General features: G+C 44.9%; 2 protein-coding genes across 2 annotated transcripts in view; one reads left to right on the top strand and one right to left on the bottom strand.

Moving 5' to 3' along the window:
• Positions 1-615: 615 nt before the first annotated feature.
• On the bottom strand, positions 616-2,207 carry LOC308434095 (C2 calcium-dependent domain-containing protein 4A-like; the record flags this gene model as incomplete). Its single annotated transcript, XM_080934286.1, has 2 exons — positions 2,161-2,207; positions 616-1,677 (listed from the first exon to the last, which is right to left on the bottom strand). The coding sequence occupies exon 2, from the start codon at positions 1,630-1,632 to the stop codon at positions 616-618; it is 1,017 nt and encodes a 338-aa protein (XP_080790412.1). The 5' UTR covers positions 1,633-1,677; positions 2,161-2,207.
• Positions 2,208-9,009: 6,802 nt separating this feature from the next.
• VPS13C (vacuolar protein sorting 13 homolog C) overlaps positions 9,010-20,597 on the top strand; it is a gene marked incomplete at its 5' end in the record, with an annotated part of 135,437 nt that continues 123,849 nt past the window's right edge. The window contains 3 exons of the mRNA XM_080934608.1: positions 9,010-9,109; positions 17,003-17,046; positions 19,152-19,194. Coding sequence (XP_080790734.1) covers positions 9,010-9,109; positions 17,003-17,046; positions 19,152-19,194 — 187 coding nt within the window. The remainder of the gene's footprint in view (positions 9,110-17,002; positions 17,047-19,151; positions 19,195-20,597) is intronic.

Below are 20,597 nucleotides of genomic sequence, written 5' to 3' on the forward strand. Positions count from 1 at the left end.
AGGACAGCTTGCAGGGATTTTTCCTCTTTTTCCACCATGAAGGTCCCATTTGGTGGCAAGCACCTTTACCCACTCATCAGTCTTACTAGACCCTGGCCTTTCTTATGTAATGTCCTAACGCATGGTAAGTAACTGACACTTCCGGTCTCAAATGATGCCACGGAATGAACGAACTTTTAAAACGAAGCTGGTGTAACATTGCACGACATCAACTATTTTCCAGTTGGAATGTGTGAACAAACCAAATACAATGGCTATCCACAGTGGGGAGCACTGTTCAACACTACCCCATTGCTCAACAGAAATTTCAAGGTGTCTGCCCACACAAAAAGAAGCTACATATGTTACTGTGATAATCCAGGATCATCTCTGCCAGAATTGGACTGAAACAAAGCCCTGATTAGAAAAATGAACACATGTTTATTTTGTACAAACGGCTGTCAGTCACTGTCAAAGAGCCAAGAGGCTGAGAATGTGCCAGGATCTAAGAGTGTCTCAGGGCCAAGAAGCTGCAAGTGCTCCCGGACGAGAGGCTTGAGTGTCCGAGGGCCAAGAGTCTCTGTGCATCTCAAGGCCAAGCGACCCTAGGTGTCCAGGGCGCCAGGGAAGCCGCGCTCAGAGCAGTAGCAGCGAGCCCAGCAGCAGCTCGCCCTGGCCCAGCGGTCGCCCGCGCTCCAGCCCGCGGCCCTTGCTCTCGGCCTTGATGCGCACGGCCAGGCGGCGGAGCTGCTCCTCCGGGAGCCCGTCGAAGCAGCAGTCCTGGTCCAGGGCGGCCTTGCGGCTGCGGCGGACTACGCTGGCGCGCTGCTGGCCCGACGGCCGCAGCACCAGGCTGAGGCGACAGCCCAGGGCGCGGGGCTCGAGCGCGGCGGCCGGGCCCTGAGCGCGCAGCAGGCGGAGGCGGAGGCAGGCGCTGCGCGGACAGTACTCGGCCGCCAGGCGCAGGGTGCAACCCCCGCGGCCCAGAGCCACGTCGGCCTCGGCTCGCAGGCGCTCGGGCTCCGGGCGGGTGGGGTGCGGGGGCGCGCAGGAGGCGGCGCGCTCGTGCTTGTTGCCGCGGGACGCCGGGCGCGCGCTGGCCCGACCCCGAGGGACCCGCAGCGCGCGGCTCAGCAGCCTACCGGGGGAACGCAAGAGGCGGCGTCTGCTAGGAGCAGAAGTGGGGGTCGAGGCTCTGGCGGCGTCTGGCTCGTCCGGCGCAGGGCGCGGAGCATTTGGAATTCGGCGCGGGCTCGCGTAGGTGTGCGCACGTTGGCGAAGTCCGGGCCGGGGGGCACCTGGGTGGCCGAGGAAGAGCGACTCTTTCCGGCGCGTGTGCGGGCTCTCGAGCAGCGCGCAGAAGCCGTAAACGGTGCGCGCGCGGGGCAAGTGCGGCAGCGAGAGCGCAGCCTGAGAGCGCGGGTCCCAGTCGGTGCGGCCCGCTCCGTCGTCCGAGTCCACGTCCGAAGCCCAGGCACCGCGCAGCGCGGCCCAAGCCGTGCTAGGCTCCAACTTCGGCGGGATGCAGAACTCTGGGATGCGGTCTGGAGTGAGCACGTTTGCGCACGCAGTGGACGAGCGAGGTTTGGAGCGGCGGGCGCGCCCCGGGAGAAACCCTTCTCTGTCCCGCAAGAGCCGCTCCAGACACCACATGTGGCCGCTAGTGTCTGAACCTGGTGATCCTCTGTTCAAGGCTGCCTGTAACACAGAAACGCATACCTGTCAGGGGCAGTCTGGAGGGTAGCAGGAATTTCTGTTTCCTTTCTTTGACTTCGTCCTGTCCTGAACCTTACAAGACAAAATGCATCCCTCGCCGCAATTACAAATTGTGTTTTACAGATTGAAAAAACAATCGCACTTCGCCCACCCTGTCTATAGTCAGTTGCCAGTTAGATTTGCAGCTTGCTGCAGTTTTTTCAGTCCTACCTCTTTATCGTTGTCTTGTAACTTTGTACCTGTCCCTAGTGCCAAGAGGCGATTTGCTTTGAACATTTGTGCATGCATTTCCTGAAACTGTAAATGTCTAGTACACTCCAGTCATCCGCGAGAAAACACACACACACACACACACACACACACACACACACACACACACACACGAAATGGTGGCTCATTCCAGAGACCTTCAGGCCACCCGTGTCTTCTCACATCCAGGAAAGAACTAGGTTTCTATTCATATACCTGGTGCTCAGAGTCAAACGGTTTCCGACCAGAGAGACGCAGAGAAATTCAAAGCGTGCGCTGCAGATCCCTAGAATTCCAAGATAGTGCTGGTCTGAGCTTTTATACCCGCTGTCCTGCTGCTGCTTGGTAACCTGACGCCCAGCCCTCCCGGGTCCCTCTGCCACGTGGATGGATTTGCTGAGCTTATCCTGCAGCCAGTTCTGCTGAGCTTGTAGCTGTTCTTCAAAACCCTGAACGCGTTTGTTTCCTCACATGGAAAACAGGATTAAGTGCGGACCATGTCGCAGTCCTTGTGAGGGATAGACAAGATGAACGTGAGCGCACAGAAGCACTCAGCACGCGTCATCGAAAGAAGCCAGAAATTGGATTTGTCTTACCCAAAGGACGGTTGCCTTCTCCCACCCTCTCGCTGCCAGCACTGAAAGTTCTTTACTTTCTGCATTCTGTTCTGATTTTAGAGGTCATATCTCTGTTGATTTTAAATCATTCTGGAGAGGTGGTGGGGGTTCTGGGGTTCCGGAAACGTTACATATTTGTCTTGGGTGGAGTTACAGGGGTGTATTCCTATGTAAAGAAATCATCTACTGTACACTTAAGATATATATTTAAAAACCCACAACCTTTTGAAGCAGGATGCTAATTTTTAATTAGGGAATTAATCTCCATATATCCAGCCATTGGCACCATCCTTTTGGAGACACACACTACCTATGTCTGTCCTTTGCAAACTGTGCCCATCTGAGACCTCCATCCTTTCTCTGGATAACTGATGTGGCTTATCCTTTAAGAGAGTTGCTTCTAGCTTGAGTTGAAAGAGATCCTAAAATATTTGAATTAGAGTATGAAGAATGGGTATTTCTCAGTTGCTGCCTTGCAAATGAATGGTCTCTCCAATCAGTGTTCAGTGAGTTAAGTCAAATTCAGGCAAAGAGAGCTTCTGCTTGGGGCATTTCCCTGTGTGTTTTACATACATACAATGTGCTATAAGACTTAAGCTCTCAAGTTGTCACAGGAACCTTAGGAAATTTGGATTATTTGTGTTTTATAAACACCCCGGCCCTGGCATTTCAGATGTTAAATAATTTACCTGTTGTCATTAAGGAAAAGAAACGAAAGAAATGCCCATTAATGAGTAGTAATGAGTCATTAGGGGATTTATATGTAGTGTTGTGAAACGTTTATGGAACATAGCAAATGCTAAAGACACAAGCAGCGGGTGTGTTGTTACTTGCAGCGAGAGTGGGAACAGAGACAGCGTTAAGAAAATTGGCTTTGAATTCATGACAGAAAAGTAGTACCTTACTTTGAGCAGGTTTTTAAGCCTTGGTATCCAAAGTAAAGACCACGGTCATACACAGTGTAGTTTTGCCCTTGGATAAAATATGTAATGCACATGAATGGTTTGGCATAGTCCGATGTGCACAGTATTAGCTGTTATATCCATTGTCATCACAATAAAAAAACTCCTTAGATCATTCACGAGTTTGAAGCAGAATTTACAGACTGCCTCCTGGGTTTTAAGTGTCACAGTAGGAATCCAGACTGTCCCAGACCCAACCAGCTTATGTTCAGCTCGTAGGAGAAGGAAATGGTAAAGCTGAAACATTTGAATTTCATCTAGCCAGGGAGGTAGTGAAAAAGGAAAGTGTAAAACTTTTATTTTTAATATGTGTATGCACATGAGGGCACACACACACACACACACACACACACACACACACACACTTATGCACCTGCATGCAGATGCAACCAGAGGCCAGAAGAGGGCGATAGATTTCCTGGAGCTGAAGTTACAGTTGTGAGCTGCCCCCCAAATTTTGGTCCTTCACAAGATCATTAAGTGCTTTTAGTTATATAACCATCTCCCCAGCTTCAAAGGACTTGGGACTCTTATTATTTAGTCTGATAGGGAGGATTAGAAAGGGTCCCTGGGTCTGTGACTAGCTTCTCCTTCATCTTATAACTTCTCTGTTCCTGGCTCCAATTCTTGGGCCAAGGTTCAGTCTGTGACAGAGTGATTATTAAACTATTCAAAAAGGGCATGCGCATTGTTCATATTCATTTTCCCCCTGAGGAAAAGTGCTGCCGGCTCCATGTGATCCTGGATGTTGGTTAAAACGACAAGAACTGTGAGAACTCAGTCTGAGAAATTGTAACTCAAGGTCACTGTCTTGAGGAACCCAGGTTGTAGATGGAAGAGGCCATATGTATCACAGCCTGCTGTCAGAGTAAAGATGTTCTCGTGAATTCTCTGGGCAGGCAGCAAGTGCTGGCCGACAGCGTTGTTATTGTAACTATGCATGTTTCTTTAGCTAGGAATTAGCTGATTCACACTGAAAGTCTTGAAAAACATCTCTCTGCTCAGCCAAGCAAAGTCAGCTTGTTTTATTTTTATTCACAGTTCACCTTCTTTAGTAACACCTTGGAGACACTTCCTGTATTGGGTTTCTCGAGAACAACAGAGAAGCGCCCTCGTAGGCCAGTTCTCTATGACCACAGACGTCTCATGTTTTACCTAACACGGAAGTAGGAGCCATCCAGTACTTGGGAGGTTGCTGTAGTCTGGTCCAGAACACACAAATCTACTCAGAAAGAGGCAGTGATCATTCTGAGCTCATGCCTTTAGCCATGGGGTATTTAGAGATGTATCTGTGACAACAACATCCACTGTGGCTGGATGTATCCTCAGAGTAAATAGAAAAGGAACGTTCAAAAACAGATTTAGTGAGGCTGAAATGAGAGAGGTTGAGTGACGGGCTAAAGTTAAAGAAGACGTGATCTAGTGCTCCGAGGCACACTTGGGTGAGGCTAGTTAACAATATTGCGTTATATAGAACTGAAAACTAGGAAAGATTTTTAAATGTTTTCACCATTTAGGTGAATACAGGTCCAAAGTGACAGGTGTGTTCATTATCCTCATCTAGAAATTCCTTGCTATTTAGATAAACCCTAAATCACATGTGTTATAGCTAGCAAAGTGAACAATTTTTGGTGTGTCAGTAAGAAAGACAGTGTTAATCAGATTTACAAAAACAATACATAGGAGGCTGGGCGTCTAGAAAGCAAGAGAGGTTCCCTGCTGACGCTCCGGTTCACACAGCTCCTTCAGCCCTCAACGTATGGAGTTGGACCTGTGGGCTTTATGGTTGTTAAGGTGTGAGACACCGGGTGAACCCCTCAATTCCCTCTGGTCCTCACTGTACTTAGGTCAGCAGTTCTCAACGTGGGGGTAACAACCCCTTGGGGGTCGCAGGTCAGACATCCTGCACATCAGATATTCGCATTAGAATTGGTAGCAGTAGCCGAACTGCAGTTGTGAAGTAGCAGGGAAATAGTGTTATATTTGGGGGTCACTACAACATGCGTAACTATTAAAGGGTCTCAGCACTGGGAAATTTGGGAGCCGCTGCCTTAGGTGACTGGATGAACGAGATGTTCTGTCATGCTTCCTTGCTGTCCTGTGTCTTGCCTTTGATCTGTGAACTTTCTCTGTGTATGCCTTGGTGCTCATTCGAAAGGCAGAGAAAACGAAGGTGTTCTTACCCTCATTAATTCTAGTTTACAAAGCCATTATGGCTGCGACCATTGTGGTGACATTTTTTTTTTTTTCTAGTGAGACCAGGCTTGCATTTATTTCTCCCATAGGGTTGTACTTCAGGTGTTTTAATTTTAAAAATTATTATTTTATGCACAGGTGTCTGCACGCATGCATGTCTGTGTATCACGCATGCATGTGCAGTGCCCACAGAGGTCACAGGGTCCCTGGGGCTGGAATTCCAGGTGGCTGTGAGCAGCTGTGTGAGCACTGCATATTGGATTTGGGTCCTGTGGAAGAGCAGCCATTTCTCCCAGTCACTGAGTCTGGCTCCTGATGGGGTTTTGACATTAGTGTGGGACGGGGAGGGGAGGGCGGGCTACAAGCGATGGTTTCTCTGCATAGTCCTGGCTGTCCTGAACTCATTCACAGAGGGACGCCTGCCTCTGCCTCCTTAGTGCCGGCTCAGGAACTCTTTAAAACATAAAACGGAATGTATGTTTTTGATTTTTAAAGAAACGTAGAGGGTTTGGTATATTATTTGCCACAGCCAGTCAGCATCTCCAAACATGCCCAAGGGTGGAAAATGGCAACATTTCAAAGCTCTCATTAGTAGAGAATAATGTTATTTGCAAATAAATAGTTTATTTTCAAAGAATAAAATATCTGGGTTTTCCACTTGAAGGTTTTTATTCTGTTGGTAGTCTTTGAAAGAGACCTAAGAGCGGCTGATAGTCCAGTGGTGTTATCTTGTGTAGTGATTGACAGAGGAAATCCTCTGGGATTTGCAGGGAGTCCTTTAGCATTCCCGAGGTTAAGTTTTCATTACGTTTTCCTCATACATTCCTACTAAAATGAACTACCTCACAAATTGTTAGTGAGATGTACGACAAGATGACCGCTAATGACAGAGCTCCTGGTATACAGGTTAAAACGACAACACATAAAACAGAATTAAGGTCAGAAGAGCTTGCTCATCATTATTCTCTCCAAACTGTAAGGTCTGCTGAAATCTGGGCCATGGCGACTGGGGTTGGTTGGGGCTCACACTCTCACCGGCTGTACCTCCTCCTTTTACCGGTTGTACCTCACTTCTGAGTCCAAGTCTCAGGGCCTTCCAAACCCCAGCACCTCTTTGTTGTGTTCTTACTGCTTACCTCAAATCAACAGCAACAGACATTGTTTCCTTAAATGCCCTCAGCTCATAGTAGGACCACAGGCAGGGAGAGGGAGAGGGAGAGGGAGAGGGAGAGGGAGAGGGAGAGGGAGAGGGAGAGGGAGGCGGTTTAGTTACTTTCTCTATAGCTGTGATAAAATGCCTGACAAAAGCAACTTCAGGAGGGAAGGTTTATTTCGGCTCCTGGCTCTAGGTGCAGCAATTCATCATGCTGTGGAAGTCCTTGAAGCAGCTAGTCACATAGCACTGGTGATAAAGAAGGGGGTGAGGTAGGGGTGTGTGTGAGTCAGTCAGTTTTATGGTCAGGATCCCACCCTCAGGAATGGCTACTCCCAGTGGGCAGGCCTTCCACCTCAGTTATCCTAATCAAGCTAATCCCCTACTGGCCTGCCCAGGAGCTGTCTCCTAGGTGGATCTGTATCTTATCAAATTGACAGTTGACATCAGCCATCCCAGGGAGTATGATTAGAAAGAACTTGGGGACAGATCCAAGAAAATATTCTAAATGTTGGGAGTTATTGGATAAGGTTGAAGAGCATATTGTAAATATTAGGTTATTTTTAGTATGTTGGGAACAAACAAAAGACATTTATTCTAAGTACTACCATTTTGTTTTCAGATTCCATTTAATCATAGGGAGAAACTAAATTCATGGTCCCAGGCTCTAGGGGAGCTTAGGAATTCCCAACAGCTGAGCAGTTTCCGTTGTAAGGAAACAGTTTTCTGAGTCCAGACATCTCAGGGACATCTTGCTGGCGGGATCAGACTAAGCTTGTGTTCCCAGGCCCAGGAACCAACTTCTATCCTGATTGGTGGAAATTCCCTTGCTCAACCCTTTATGTCAAAATACGATAGGACAATGCTACACCCCACCCCGCTTCCCCTCTTTGGTGGTTTTATCCTTTAAACAGGCTGTACAACATCTCCCTGGGGTTGCAGTTCAGCTATGGAGTCTGTTACTGCCCCGATGGGTCAGCAGTGGCTTGATTTCAGTAATTCTTTTTGTCATCCGCATTGACCTGGTGTTTGAGTTATGTTGGATTTATGTTAGATTTAAGTGGACCCCACAACAGTAGGTGAGCAACAGATTTATCTGTGCTCTTGAAAAGTGAGTTCTAGTGTCAGTCTGAAGGATGGATCAAAGAAAAGAAAAAGGCTGGGGGCTAGTGGGCAGTTAGTAGGTACCAGTGAGCTGGTACAAGGGAGTTGGAAGAATTAAGGAAACACAATCGATATAGAATAGGCAGATTTGCTATCCATTGGTTAGATACAGGGAAGGTGAGAGGATCTAGGTTTAGTCCTAAAGAGCAAGGAAAAACAAACGAATGAGCATTTATTTTATGTGGCAAGAATGGAAGGCTGAGGTAGGTCTTTGCCAGTTACCGGTTAGCACCATCCTATTTGTTTGTTTGTTTGAGATAGCTTTACATTGTGTAGCTCTGGCTGGTCTGGAATTCGTTACATAAACTAGGCTGGCCTTGAACTTACAGAGATCAGCTTGTCCGGGAGTGCTGGGACTAATGAACTGTGTCACCACGCCCAGGCTTTATTTTCAAATTGTATCTGTTTGTTTATTTTTGAGACAGGGACTTACTACATATCCTTGGTTTTCTTTCTGTTCGTTTGTGTGCATGCAAGGCATATTGAGTGTGGAGGGCGGAACAACTTGAAGGTGTCTGTTCTCTTCTTCCACCTTGAGTTTCAGTAACTGAACTCAAATCATCAGACTTAGTTGCAGAGCCATCTCACTGGCCTATTGTATTACTTAAAGAAAAATTCTAACAGGGCCTCATATAGCCTAGTCTGGTCTTGAATTGGCTATGTAGCGAAGGACGACCTTGAAATTCTTACTCTCCTTTGTTTCCCGGTTCTGGGTTAATAGAAGTGCATTAGGATGCCATAAGGACTCAACACAGCAGTGTTCAGGAGAACCACAGCACCTTGCCCCAAGCCTCACTCTCTCAGTAGCCCGCTCCTCTAAGCGAGATGGGGTGGTGGGACCACGCCTGCGCACTGACGGCGTCGCGCACGCGCGGCGCGGGGCGGGCCGTAGCTGTCAGTCTAGGCGCCGGCCAGGGCCCTCCCCTGCGCGCTGCGTTCCGGCTCCTCCCTCTCCCGCCTCCTGGTCCCCGCCATGGTGCTGGAGTCGGTGGTCGCTGACTTGCTGAACCGCTTCCTAGGGGACTACGTGGAGAACCTGAACAAGTCCCAGCTTAAGCTGGGGATCTGGGGCGGTAAGCGCGATGCCACGGCCTGCCGGCGTGGGAGAGGGGCTGCGCGTGTAGGAGCCTGGGGACCCCGCTGGGCATGCCCCTGCTGTCGTTGTAGCCACATAGAGGGCAGCAGGCTGCTCAGCTGTCCCCTCAGACGCCTCAGAATAAAATAAGAAAACAAATGTAATTATTTACCTCAGCAGCCGACGTCAGAGCGGGGCTCATGCTCCCTACGGTGCCAGCTTGTCTCTCCTTGCATCTCATGGCCCAGGACCAGGCTTTCTGGTTCCTAGCCCGGGGAGGTGGGATGGGCAGGGGTGACAGTGAGAAGAAAGGTGTGCCTTGTCTGTCACCCAAGGACTCCTAACTCATGGATTCCTACCATTGGCCACGTCCTAGTTAGGTAGAGGGCTCTGCAGTTTTTTGTTTTTGTTTTGAAATAGACATTCGAGCCACTGGCCAGAGGCGTCATTAATTAGGGTTGTCTGCTAGAGAGCAAGTGCGGGAAGACCTGCCAAGGTTATTATCCTGGAGATTAGGAGTAGAAAAGTCTTGTGACAAGCAGCCCACTTCTGCATTCTTCGGTAAACTTGGATTTAGGGTTGTGTAGCTCAGTGGCAGAAGGCTTGCTTCAAGCCTCCTCAGCACTGTAGAATACCAGCACAGATCGGGTGTTTAGGGATATGGCAAGTTCTTGTATTTATTTATGAAGTTACTATAAGGTTTGGGAATTTGTCAGCACTGGGAGGAAATTACAAAACAACATCCAACTTAAATGGATGGAGCTACTTTTAATTGTCAGCGATTTAAGTATAGACTTGCTCTGTCACGTTGCCATTTGCCAATGGGGAAGCTAGCTGTTTGGTGCTTGAAATGTGGTTACAGGCTCATAAACCACACTGGGTTTTGAAGATGAGCATTTCTTCTAATGGAGGACAGAAAAATAAAACAGCATCTCAATACATTTTATGTTGGCTATGTGTTGAGATGGTATTTGGCTAGATTGAATTAAATATATTATTAAAATTCAGAACCATCATCAGCCACAAGGTCAATTTATGATGAGGTTACAAGAAACATAATCATGAAGCTGAAATGCTAGGCTGTCCCCATCCACTCTTCCTGGCCTGTTCATCAGTGTTCCCTACCATTAGCAGTCACAAAGGATTTCCACATTATGTCTCTCACAAATCTGGGCGTCTACAATGAATGGTTAGGGAGAGACACCCTATTTTTGTTGGGCAGTACTATCACTGAACCATGACTTGAAGTCTCCTGAATTAATGTTGGAACAATATGTTTTATTTTAAATTATGTTGCTGCCCACTTTTTTTTTTTTTTTTTTTTTGGTGGTTCTTCCATAAACACACACTTTGTGTACCCATCTCTAGAGAGAGAGAAGGCGAGTGTTTTTTTTGGATTCGTACAGCAATGCCAGTTGTTGGTAAAATGTTTGAAGAACACGCTTCATGTCAGTGTGAACTCAGAGATGAGAATGTCTATAGTTCTCGGCCTGCTAGTGTGTTGGGCAAGCCATTTACTATAAGAACCTTTGTTTTTTCAGTTCAGCTTCCACAGAGAAAGTGTTAGTGTGGTCTGAGGTGTTTGAGTCACATTTGACAAGATGGCATTCCCATCCACCACTCCTTGGGTTTTACTGGTTCCCTTGTCCTAAGTTTAGGTCTTTTAAAAAAGAAATACCATTTATAGGTGCAGTTGAAGATTCCTTCACCACCAAATCTTACTACTCGTTTTTAAAGTTAGGAGTTGGACATGTTGGCATCTGAGGCCCCTTCCAGTGCCAGTACTGTGTGGTTCAGTTTGTAAACCATTTGACAGTGAATATAGTCAGAAGACTTCGAGTTCATTCACACTGAGTTTAAGTGTTACAGAGCCGTGTCACACCTCCCGCCTCACTCCCTCCAGTGAGATCTAGGAAAGAGAGTTTTCCTTAGCCTGTGTTCTGCCTTAACTTTGTGATGCTGGGCTCCAGCTCCTCTGACATTCTGCCATGAGCTATATGTATACACCTCAGCTCCATTTTGTTTCTATCTTTTTTATAATAACACATTCTACCAGTAGCATGCCTTCACTGTGCCTTCACTGTACCATGTGCTTGAGCAGCAGACGCGCTGGCGTCTTTCACCAGCTGTCCCGAAAACAGTCAGCTTCTGGTCAGCCCACAGCTCAGCCCCGTAAAGTTTAACCAGTAGGTTCTGGAAAGTCATGTGCTTTGTAGTTACTGCTCAACACACTGCCTTCCAATCTGATTCTCCTTAAAACAGAAAGACAGTCTGAGAGCACAATTACTCAAGACAATAGAGCTGGAGAGACAGCTCTTAACCTTTATGGGGTCAGAAAACAAACGGGATATTAATGAAATTGACAAGACATCCATGGTGCTGACAAAACTTTTCAAGAAACTTTGAAAGTGATATGTAGTCTTATTTGAAGACTACATGTGTGTAAGCAGGTAAAATTTATATGTCAGTGCTTTTTTTTTGTTAAAACCTTTTTAATGTTCAAACCTTTAGAATAGGGGCATTCTTCCTAGAGAAGTTTTACATATGTAGGTTTTTGTTGTTGTCTTTGGAGAGTAAGTTAACTTACTCTTAACTAGAGCGTTAGACTAGCCCAAAGCAGTTGATTTCGGTGTCAGGAGGCTGTTCAGCAGTGCTTAAAATGCTGTTGTGCTGACACGTGCTGGTGTGCCTTAGGTAGAGCCTCGGGACGTTGCTACAAACGTCCAGCAGTGGGGAGATTCACGGTCAGTAGTGAAGTGCTGTCCAGCCCTGCACAGTAGTTGAGGACTGGCCTAAGGAGAAAATGGAGATTGTCTCCTGCATATCATGAGACCCAGTGGGTAACAGATTTTACTAAGGAGTAAAAGAGGATCTAGAGAGAGTACATTACTCGTAAGACATTTCTAACAAGACGAACAAGTATCTTAAATTACCTACATGTATCAGGTTTTATATTCTGGAAATTGCTTTTAAGTTGAAGAACGAGCAAGGCTAGCAAGACAGCTGGCTCAGTGGGCAAGCGTGAGTGGGCAAGCGTGAGTGGGCAAGCGTGAGTGGGCAAGCGTGAGCATTGCCGAGCCTGACTGTCAGAGTTCAGTCCCTGCAGTGCACATAGTAGGAGAGAACTGACTCCTACAAGTTGTCTTCTGACCTTCCCATGCGGACACAATGGCACCACCATATATAAAAAAGTAATAATTTTTTTAAACTGAAGAAGCAAAGACGACACTACCACTACTAATACTAACAACAGTGTTCAGCGAGGACATAAAGGACTCTTAAACTCTGTGATGACTAGCTATCTATTGGAATTTCTCTGTGTAGCCCTGGCTGTCTATCCTGGAACTCTAGACCAGGCTGGCCTCAAACTCATGGAGATCCTCCCGCCTCTGCCTTCTGAGTGCCGGGATAAAAAGGCTCACATTACCGCCTTCTGGCTTGGAACTTTTTCTTAAAAGATTACTTAATGTCAAATGATTCTTAAATATTTTCAAAAATGGTTTAGGCAAAATACATTTTTAAAACTTGCTGCTATGGAAACAGGTCCAAGTTCACTACGTATTGGGTCCTGGAGAAAAACATTTTAATTCTCGAAGCCTCAGTTTTCTAATCTGTAAAGAGAACCTACAACTGAAGTGTCCGCGATGGAAGTCCAAGGAAAGTTCCTTGTAATTGTTAGTGATGGGTGGTCATGGTGGGTGGGACATCTTCTGAAGCATGTTTCCTCTAACTTCATGTATCTGTTAGATGATGCTAGCATCATACATGCATGTGAATATCTTTTACCCTCCCTCCAAATTCTTAAAAGCAAGGAAACATTTTGCAATTAATTTGTACTTGACAGTGCTCACGTTTTCTGTAACAGTGTGAAGTGGGGCAGCCTTCAGAGGCTTAGACCTGTGCCTGGTGAACAGGTGCTACCAGATGAAAATGTTTACTTAGGCTGTTGAGCCCCACACACTGGCACCAGCAGATAAATAACACAGCCTGTAGCTGATTGAGAGGCATCCAGGATCTAATTGCTTTAAGGGTAACATGTCTCTAAAACAGTGTGTCGAAATGTCAGATCTTTTGCAATTTGGGTTAAGTAGTGTTGCAATGTAGAATCTGCCAAGTTGATTTTTCAAAGCTTTTGCCTGTGGAGGAGCAGGAGCAGCTTCCATTCAGGACTCTGTGGCTCTCACTTCCCTTACTGCAGTGGACTGAACCCTAGACATGGTGTGTAGGATGGCGGGTGGCTGGCATACCAGGAACAGGAACCCGGCTTTAGTGCATACAGAGTTCATAACCCCTTAAGCCAGGCTCTGGGGTGCAGTTTCAGGTCCTGTCCTTCACCCTGGGGACCCTTCCCTGTCAGCCCAGAGTTATGGGTGGAGTTCCTATTCCAAATGACGAGGTCTAGAATTCTGTAGATTCTGGACTTTGTCAGAATTTAGAAAATTTTACAAGCGTGTGATGTGATTTCTTGGGGATGACAACCAAGTTAGCATAAAATTCAGTTTTATTTCATATACTTATAATTTCACATGCATACAGTGAAAATACATTTATTTTCAGCACACTGCATTTCGAAACAGTGTACCATGCAAGACCAGGTGTGTAAGTTTTCTATCTGTGGCAACATGCCAGCATCCAGAAGTTTTGGACTTTGGAGCATTTTTAAAGTTTAGATTTGTGATATTGTCTTGCTGGCAGAAAGCAGCATGAAGGAGAGGATGAGGAAACTGGACAGGAAGTTATCTTCTGCCAGGCGTGGGGCTTTTGGCAGGTCACAGGGGGGAGCCATCTGTCTTGTCTCAGGCTTTCAGCAGCTGTGGTTTGAGCCAGGCTGGTGCAGCCTGATCCTTCCTTCAGCATGCTGGCCCAGGTACAGCTCTGTCCTTCCGCCTTCCCTCTGGACTGTTGGGGAAGAGCTAGTCAGAGAGTACAGCAAGGTAAAGAAGCCACATCTATATGATGCTCAGCAGTGGGGCAGACTGGGGTGATAGAGAAAACACTTGTGTGGTTTGTATTTGTTTTCTTCAGCCACCTTATATAAAACACTGTAGTGTCTAAGTACTTCTAAACACTGAGGGAGTTTAAAATTTTTTTTAAAGAATTTTATTTTATTTCATGTAAATGTTTTGCCTGCAGGTATGTGTGTGCACCACGTTCTTGCGGTGCCTGTGGAGGCCAGAAGAGGGTATCTAATGTTTTTGGAGTTAGGAATAGTTATGAGTCACTGTGTGGGTGCTGGGAACTGAACTTGGGTCCCCAGTGAGAGCAGTAAGTGTTCTTGACCACGGAGCTCTGTGTGGTGTGTGAAAGGAGAAAGTCTTGGCGACTTCAGCACAGCTTTCTGCTTTTCTCTGCCAAGACTTCTTGTTTCAACAGGAAACTGGAAAGTAAGCGTCAGGTCAGTTACTTCCTTTCTGCCGCACAGCAAACTTCCAACCGAGAACCATCTGGGTCGGTTTGGTTCAGAGTCAGATAGTCCAATTCATTTGGAAGGAATTCACACAGTATTTTCTTTCGTGTCTGTGGAAACATGAGTCATTAAAATAAATTGATTTGTGCTTTTGCTGACTGCTTAGTTGTTGAGCTCCTTTCCTTGGGAGAAGAGCTCATAAACGTTTGATACAAGTGAATCAGATGCTGGAGACCTTAGCTATAGCTCGATCAGAGAAAACAAGCCACAGCACTACAGAGGCGTTGGTCACTGTTTTGGGCCATGTGGCTTGATTAGGGTCTTTTTTTTAATTTGTTGGTCATGTTGTTGTGGCCTCTGAGTGTTCTTATCTCTCTCTGGTGAGCTGGCTAAACAGGAAGTTTCCTTCTGCGTGTTTGGAATGACTTTTTGGAAGGAAAACGCCATATTTTTGGGATACTTTTTTCTAGTACGCAGTGTGAAATGGTTGATTTTTAGGTGGATATGTCTCAATCTTACAAATGATTTAAGTGGAAGTTTCTACATTTTTGGGCCATGGAATGGACGGATGCACCTGAGTCTGGCAGAACAGTATGCCGTGTTATAGCATTGGGGCACCTAGTCAGGGCACTGCCTCCTAAGGGTGAATACACTTTCCCCTATTCCCTGAGCCTCTGCGAATCTCAAGTTGCCAATTCCCCTCCCTTTCTTTTTGCTGGACTAGTGGCTCCTCCCTTAGTGCAAACAGCTACAGAATGATGTTGCCATGGCTACCGTTTATATCATCTGTTCAGGAAGTATGGACAGACCTAGCTATTCTTTGTTAGCTTTATGCATCTGAACGTAAAGGAGGTGCTAGGTATGGGAAGAATCCATATCCAAACCCTGAGCCGAATTAACGTGAGAATTTACCATTGTTTTATTTGTTAATTTCTTCATTTCCTCTTATTTTGTGTCATAATTTTAATTAAAAGTAATACCTGATAATTATAAAAACTAGAAAATACTAAAAAAAAGCCATGTTTGTCTACCACCAGTGATGATCTTCAATATTCTGTCAGCTCGTAAAATACACTTTCTTAAAACTTGGCAGGCATTGATCAACCAATACCTGTTACTTCATTGTAGAACCGAGGTTTACTTCAGTAGTCGTAGCCCCATTTTATCAAGATGTACAAGCTCATATATAATCACACCTGTATGCTACACACGTTACTGTCTTAGTGACTGTGAAACTCACTTTTCAGTGTGAATGATCTGAGTTTTCCTGGTGACAGCAACCCCACTGATTGAGAGACTCTCAGTAGAACAGTCAGAGCTCCTGAGCAGGTGAGGGGGGCGTTGCAGACCAGAGAGCTTGTTCAACTGCTTTGAAGGACTCCACATAGGTGTTCTGTGCAGATTCCTTCTGTTGACCCTAGCAGGGCCTCAGTTGTAATCTGTGTAAGACACCAGCACATGTTATATGCAGAGCTGTTTCTACTTCCGTAACTTTAGAGGATGTGCTTCTTCTTAAGCATGGCTCATTGCTCTAGAGGGTGACAGCTACTTGTAACTCCAGTATTAGGGGATCTGGCGCCCTCTTATGGCCTCCATATACACTGTGTGTAGTGCATAGACATGTGTGCGTGTACACACACACACACACACACACACACACACACACACACACACACACGATGATTTTTATGTTTGGTGGTGGTGCCATCCTTTCTATTCTGGCTCCAAAATTCACCTTTATTGTGATGGCCCCTGTTTGACATTGAAGTTACTACCTTATTTTAGGTAGCTATGTAGGTGTGTGTGTATGATTTTTGGGAGAGGGTATTTCTGTAGAGACCAGGGTGGCTTGGAATTCACTGTCTAGCCCATCTTGGCCTCAAACTAATGTCTCTCAGACTTAACCTTCTAAGTGCTGGCCACAGGCACACACTCCCATACCTGGTTTTCAGATTTTAGGTTCTCTCCAGAACCTAGAGGCTGTACCATAGAGGCTGCCTAACAGTTGTATTCCTTCCTTCTTTCTAAGTATCAAACTATACTATTTTCTTTCCATTCCTTTCTTATTGCTTCTCTGACTTTCAACAAGGTGCTTTAGAAAAAGTCGCATATACACAGGAAACATACTGTTCATAGAAGAGGCATTGTGCTGTCATAATTATATTTATTTGGTTTTTGTTTGTTGATATTATGCATATACACATGTGTGTATATAGTTTTAAAAAGTTACTTTAAAAGTCTGGACTTTTTGAAAGCCTCTTAGCAAACACTTGTCCGCAGACATTTTTCCATGCCCTTCATTGTCTTGTTTTATAATGCAGGCATGCTCTGGCTTCTTCTTCCTGCTGGACTCGAGTCCCCATACCCTTCCATGTTTGTTCTTAGCTCTACCATTGCGTCCTTGGTTTTCGATAGATGTAACGTTATACTAATGGCCGTATTAATGTTATGTTTCTTATTTCCCCCTCTTTTTTTTTTCTTCAGGTAATGTGGCTTTAGATAACCTGCAGATAAAAGAAAATGCTCTGGTAAGGGTTATTATTTTTTAAATTATGCTTAATAACTCAGTGAATTTGGCCAGCTCTTAGAAACGTTTGATTACTAGGCATCTGTACCAGGTACCAGATAAAGTGACTGAGTCATTCCAAGCAGGGTTCTTTATTTAACTATTTGTCATTGGAAACCATGAGATTAAAGCTTTACAGTTTTCCCCTCAATGATCAATTTTTTTTTTCAAAATGGAATTTATTCCACGACCTGATTTGATTGTATAGCTTTGCTGTCTCTGTTTCACTTACAGAGATATTTTTCTTCAAAATTATCTGTATACATTTTCCAGGCAAATAGGACTTGGTGCTAAGCAGTGATCTGGGCCATATGGAATGTGTAGGGACTTGCTGGCCACAGATCGTAGAGGGAGGGGTGAGGCGTAGGGAGGGACTTACACTTCAGCTTCAGTGAGGAATTTGCACCATTTTCTGTTGAGCTAAAAGCAAAGCAGCATTCTCCCTCCTAACCCAATGAGGTTGTGTTGTGGCCTGGAATGCAGAACCGCCACCTGCGATGTCATTACGGTTTATTCATCACACTAAGTTTCCTGCATGTGCTTGTGTAAATGCACACATGGATATATGCTTCTTTTTGTCCCCAGTTAGACACAGTCTCTTGGAGACAACTTTAGCTTCAGATTCACCACATAGCTAAGGCTTACCTTGAATTCCTGATCCCTGCTTCCATTTCTCAAATGCTGAGATTACAAGCATGTGCTAGGTTTTCTTATTTCTCAGTTCTTAGTCTGCGCAGTGGTTCAGTAGCAGAGCCCACCTTGGATTTCCATCTTTCCCTGGGCAAGATGCGAAAGAGAGCCTGGCACATTGGAAATACTCAGAATAACTAACTGTTCTTCCTTGGCTTTATCTGGTATGCCACGGTTTTTAACATTGTATTTATTTAAAAATTCAGAATTAACGATTCTTTTGCTAGAGGTTTGAGTCAGTTGTAGATTTTATAATAAGTATAAATACAACAGGGAGAACCATTTTCATTTTCATCCCCAGGAAACAGGTTGGACTGTCAGCAAAATCTGAGTTCTATTTAAAAGTATACTAAGTTACTTCATAAGTTATAGACTTCATTAGTGAGAACTAGCCCCTCTTACAGTTTAACCAAATTAGTGGGGCTTTATTGATTGGGGTTGATTGATTGATTGCTTGATTGGTGGTTCTGTAGATGGCACCTTGTGTCTTCTATGTGCCCGGCTGATGCTATGACACTGCACTGTGTCCCTAGCCTGAAGTTTTACTTGGAAATGGGAACTTTTTCCTTGTTAAACTTATTCCAAGAGAATAGAAAGTGAGCACGAGACAGCATGTACTAGGTAGCTTAAGTCGAATATACCTTTCCTGACCCCTGGGGAACAGAGTCTTTCCACCAGTTCTCTTGTCAAAGGTATTGTGTCCTGTCCCTCTGCTCCTAGAATGTTTGTAGAACTGTATGATCCTGAGAATGGATTCTTAGTCCACTGTAGCCTACAGTACTGCACTTTAAATATCCCCAGTATTCCTGTATGTTACACAATACCTGACAGAAAGTCCACATGTTAAATAATACCTAATAGAAAGTCAGTGCTGACTGGTTACTAGTAATTCTGAAGAGTTGAAATTGCCGTGAATGGGATTTATGGTTTAGTACCTGGGAGTACAGATAAGGCAAAATGTATTATTATTTGTTGGTATGTATAATTTATCTATCAGAAATGATAGTTTGGTAAGTAGTATTCTAGAGCCTTCCTTTTCACGGGGTTTTGTTTACTCATTTGCTAAAAATTATCTGGGAGAATTATTCGGTGATCGTTTCAGCTGACTTAAGTGCACGGACTTTGTTCTTTTCTTGTATTTCAGGTAAACAGTGTCTGTCTGTTTCATTTATTAAAATAACCAGTTTGTGTAATTACTTTCCTTATGAACCGTCTTCTGTTTTTCCTGTTTATAATTTCGCTTCTCTGAAACTTCTATATGCAAAACTGCCATCTAGTGAAGCAGATGGCCATGAGCTTCTCAGCTCTATCACTGATGTGCGCAGGGCTTTGGGGGCTGCGTAAGGATTTTCTTTAATTTTTGTCTTCCTTCTGAAGAGTGAATTGGACGTTCCTTTCAAAGTCAAGGCTGGCCAGATTGGTGAGTACTCCACTCTCCATTGAGTTGCTTAGTTCTCTATAGAGTTCATTTTGCCTATACTGTTTAACCTGAGAAGTCTTCTAGGCTTCACCAGAAATGTGGGAAGTTTTTGGCTTATATTAGTTTCAGAGTTCTAAGCCTAGTGAACACCATATATAACATATCTCTACTTTTTAAAACAACAGGGAGATAGAGAATTACTCTCTAAAGTGGAGTGACATTTGAACTATAGTTGTGACCTCCGGGCTGGCTTTGGCTTTACTACATGAAACACCTCCATTTTCAAAGTGATAACCCGGTTTCCTTACGGTCTCTTTATAATTGTGAAAGCCATTCAGTTTTAAAACACTGTAAAGTAGGCTTAATGGAGCTCACGTCTCTGCTCGCTCACTCGTCTTCACTGGATGTATCACGCAGCAGTGTGGTATGGGCCGTGTGTGGGTAAGTATGAAGCCTGCTTCTCTGAGCCAAACTCTTATCCATTTTCTATAACTCAGCATACGCGTCCCCAACCTATGTGGTTCTACAGATTAAAGCTTGGTTATCAATGACTTAGCAGCTAATGTCCACATATGCATGTCACATTTGTTTTTCTGGGTCTGGGAGACTTCGCCCAGGATGATTTTTTTTTCTAGTTTCATTGAATTACCTGGGAATTTCGTGTTTTTTTTTTTCCCTTTTCTTTCTTTTTCTTTTATAATTTTATTTATTTATTTAAGTACACTTTAGCTGTCTTCAGACACACCAGAAGAGGGCATCAGATCTCATTACAGATGGTTGTGAGCCACCACATGGTTGCTGGGATTTGAACTCAGGACCTTTGGAAGAGGAGTCAGTGCTCTTAACCCCTGAGCCATCTCTCCAGCCCCCCTCCCCTTTTTAAAGTGGCTGAGTGACACTCTTATTTTGCAATGTACCACATTGTCTTTATCCATTATGTTGAAGGATGTTTAGGTTGTTTCCAATTTTTGACTATTGTAAATCAGCAATGAACACAGTTGACCTTGTGGTAGATAAAGAATCCTTTGGGTATATACCCAACAGTGGTATAGCAGGATCTTGAGGTAGGTCAATTCCCATCTTCCTGAGGAACAACCACACTAACTTCTATAGTGACTGTACAAGTTTGCAGTGCCACCAGCAATGGCTGAGGGCACCCCTTCTGAGTGCTCCCTCTGCTCTTCTGAGTGTTCTTCCTGCCTAGCTGAGTGCTCCCTGTTAACGGGGTATTACCTGTGGTTTTGACCTTATACTCACTAAGAAGGCAACTGCCTTGTTAGGAGGTCATCAATTTATATAATATAACACACACACACACACCTACACACACACACACAAAACCTATATATAGGTATTATCCATTGTAAATATAGGCAGTACTCACTATAAAACCACAAGAATTA

The sequence above is a fragment of the Micromys minutus genome (genome assembly GCF_963924665.1).
Source record: "Micromys minutus genome assembly, chromosome: 21".
Taxonomy (NCBI): Eukaryota; Metazoa; Chordata; class Mammalia; order Rodentia; family Muridae; genus Micromys; species Micromys minutus.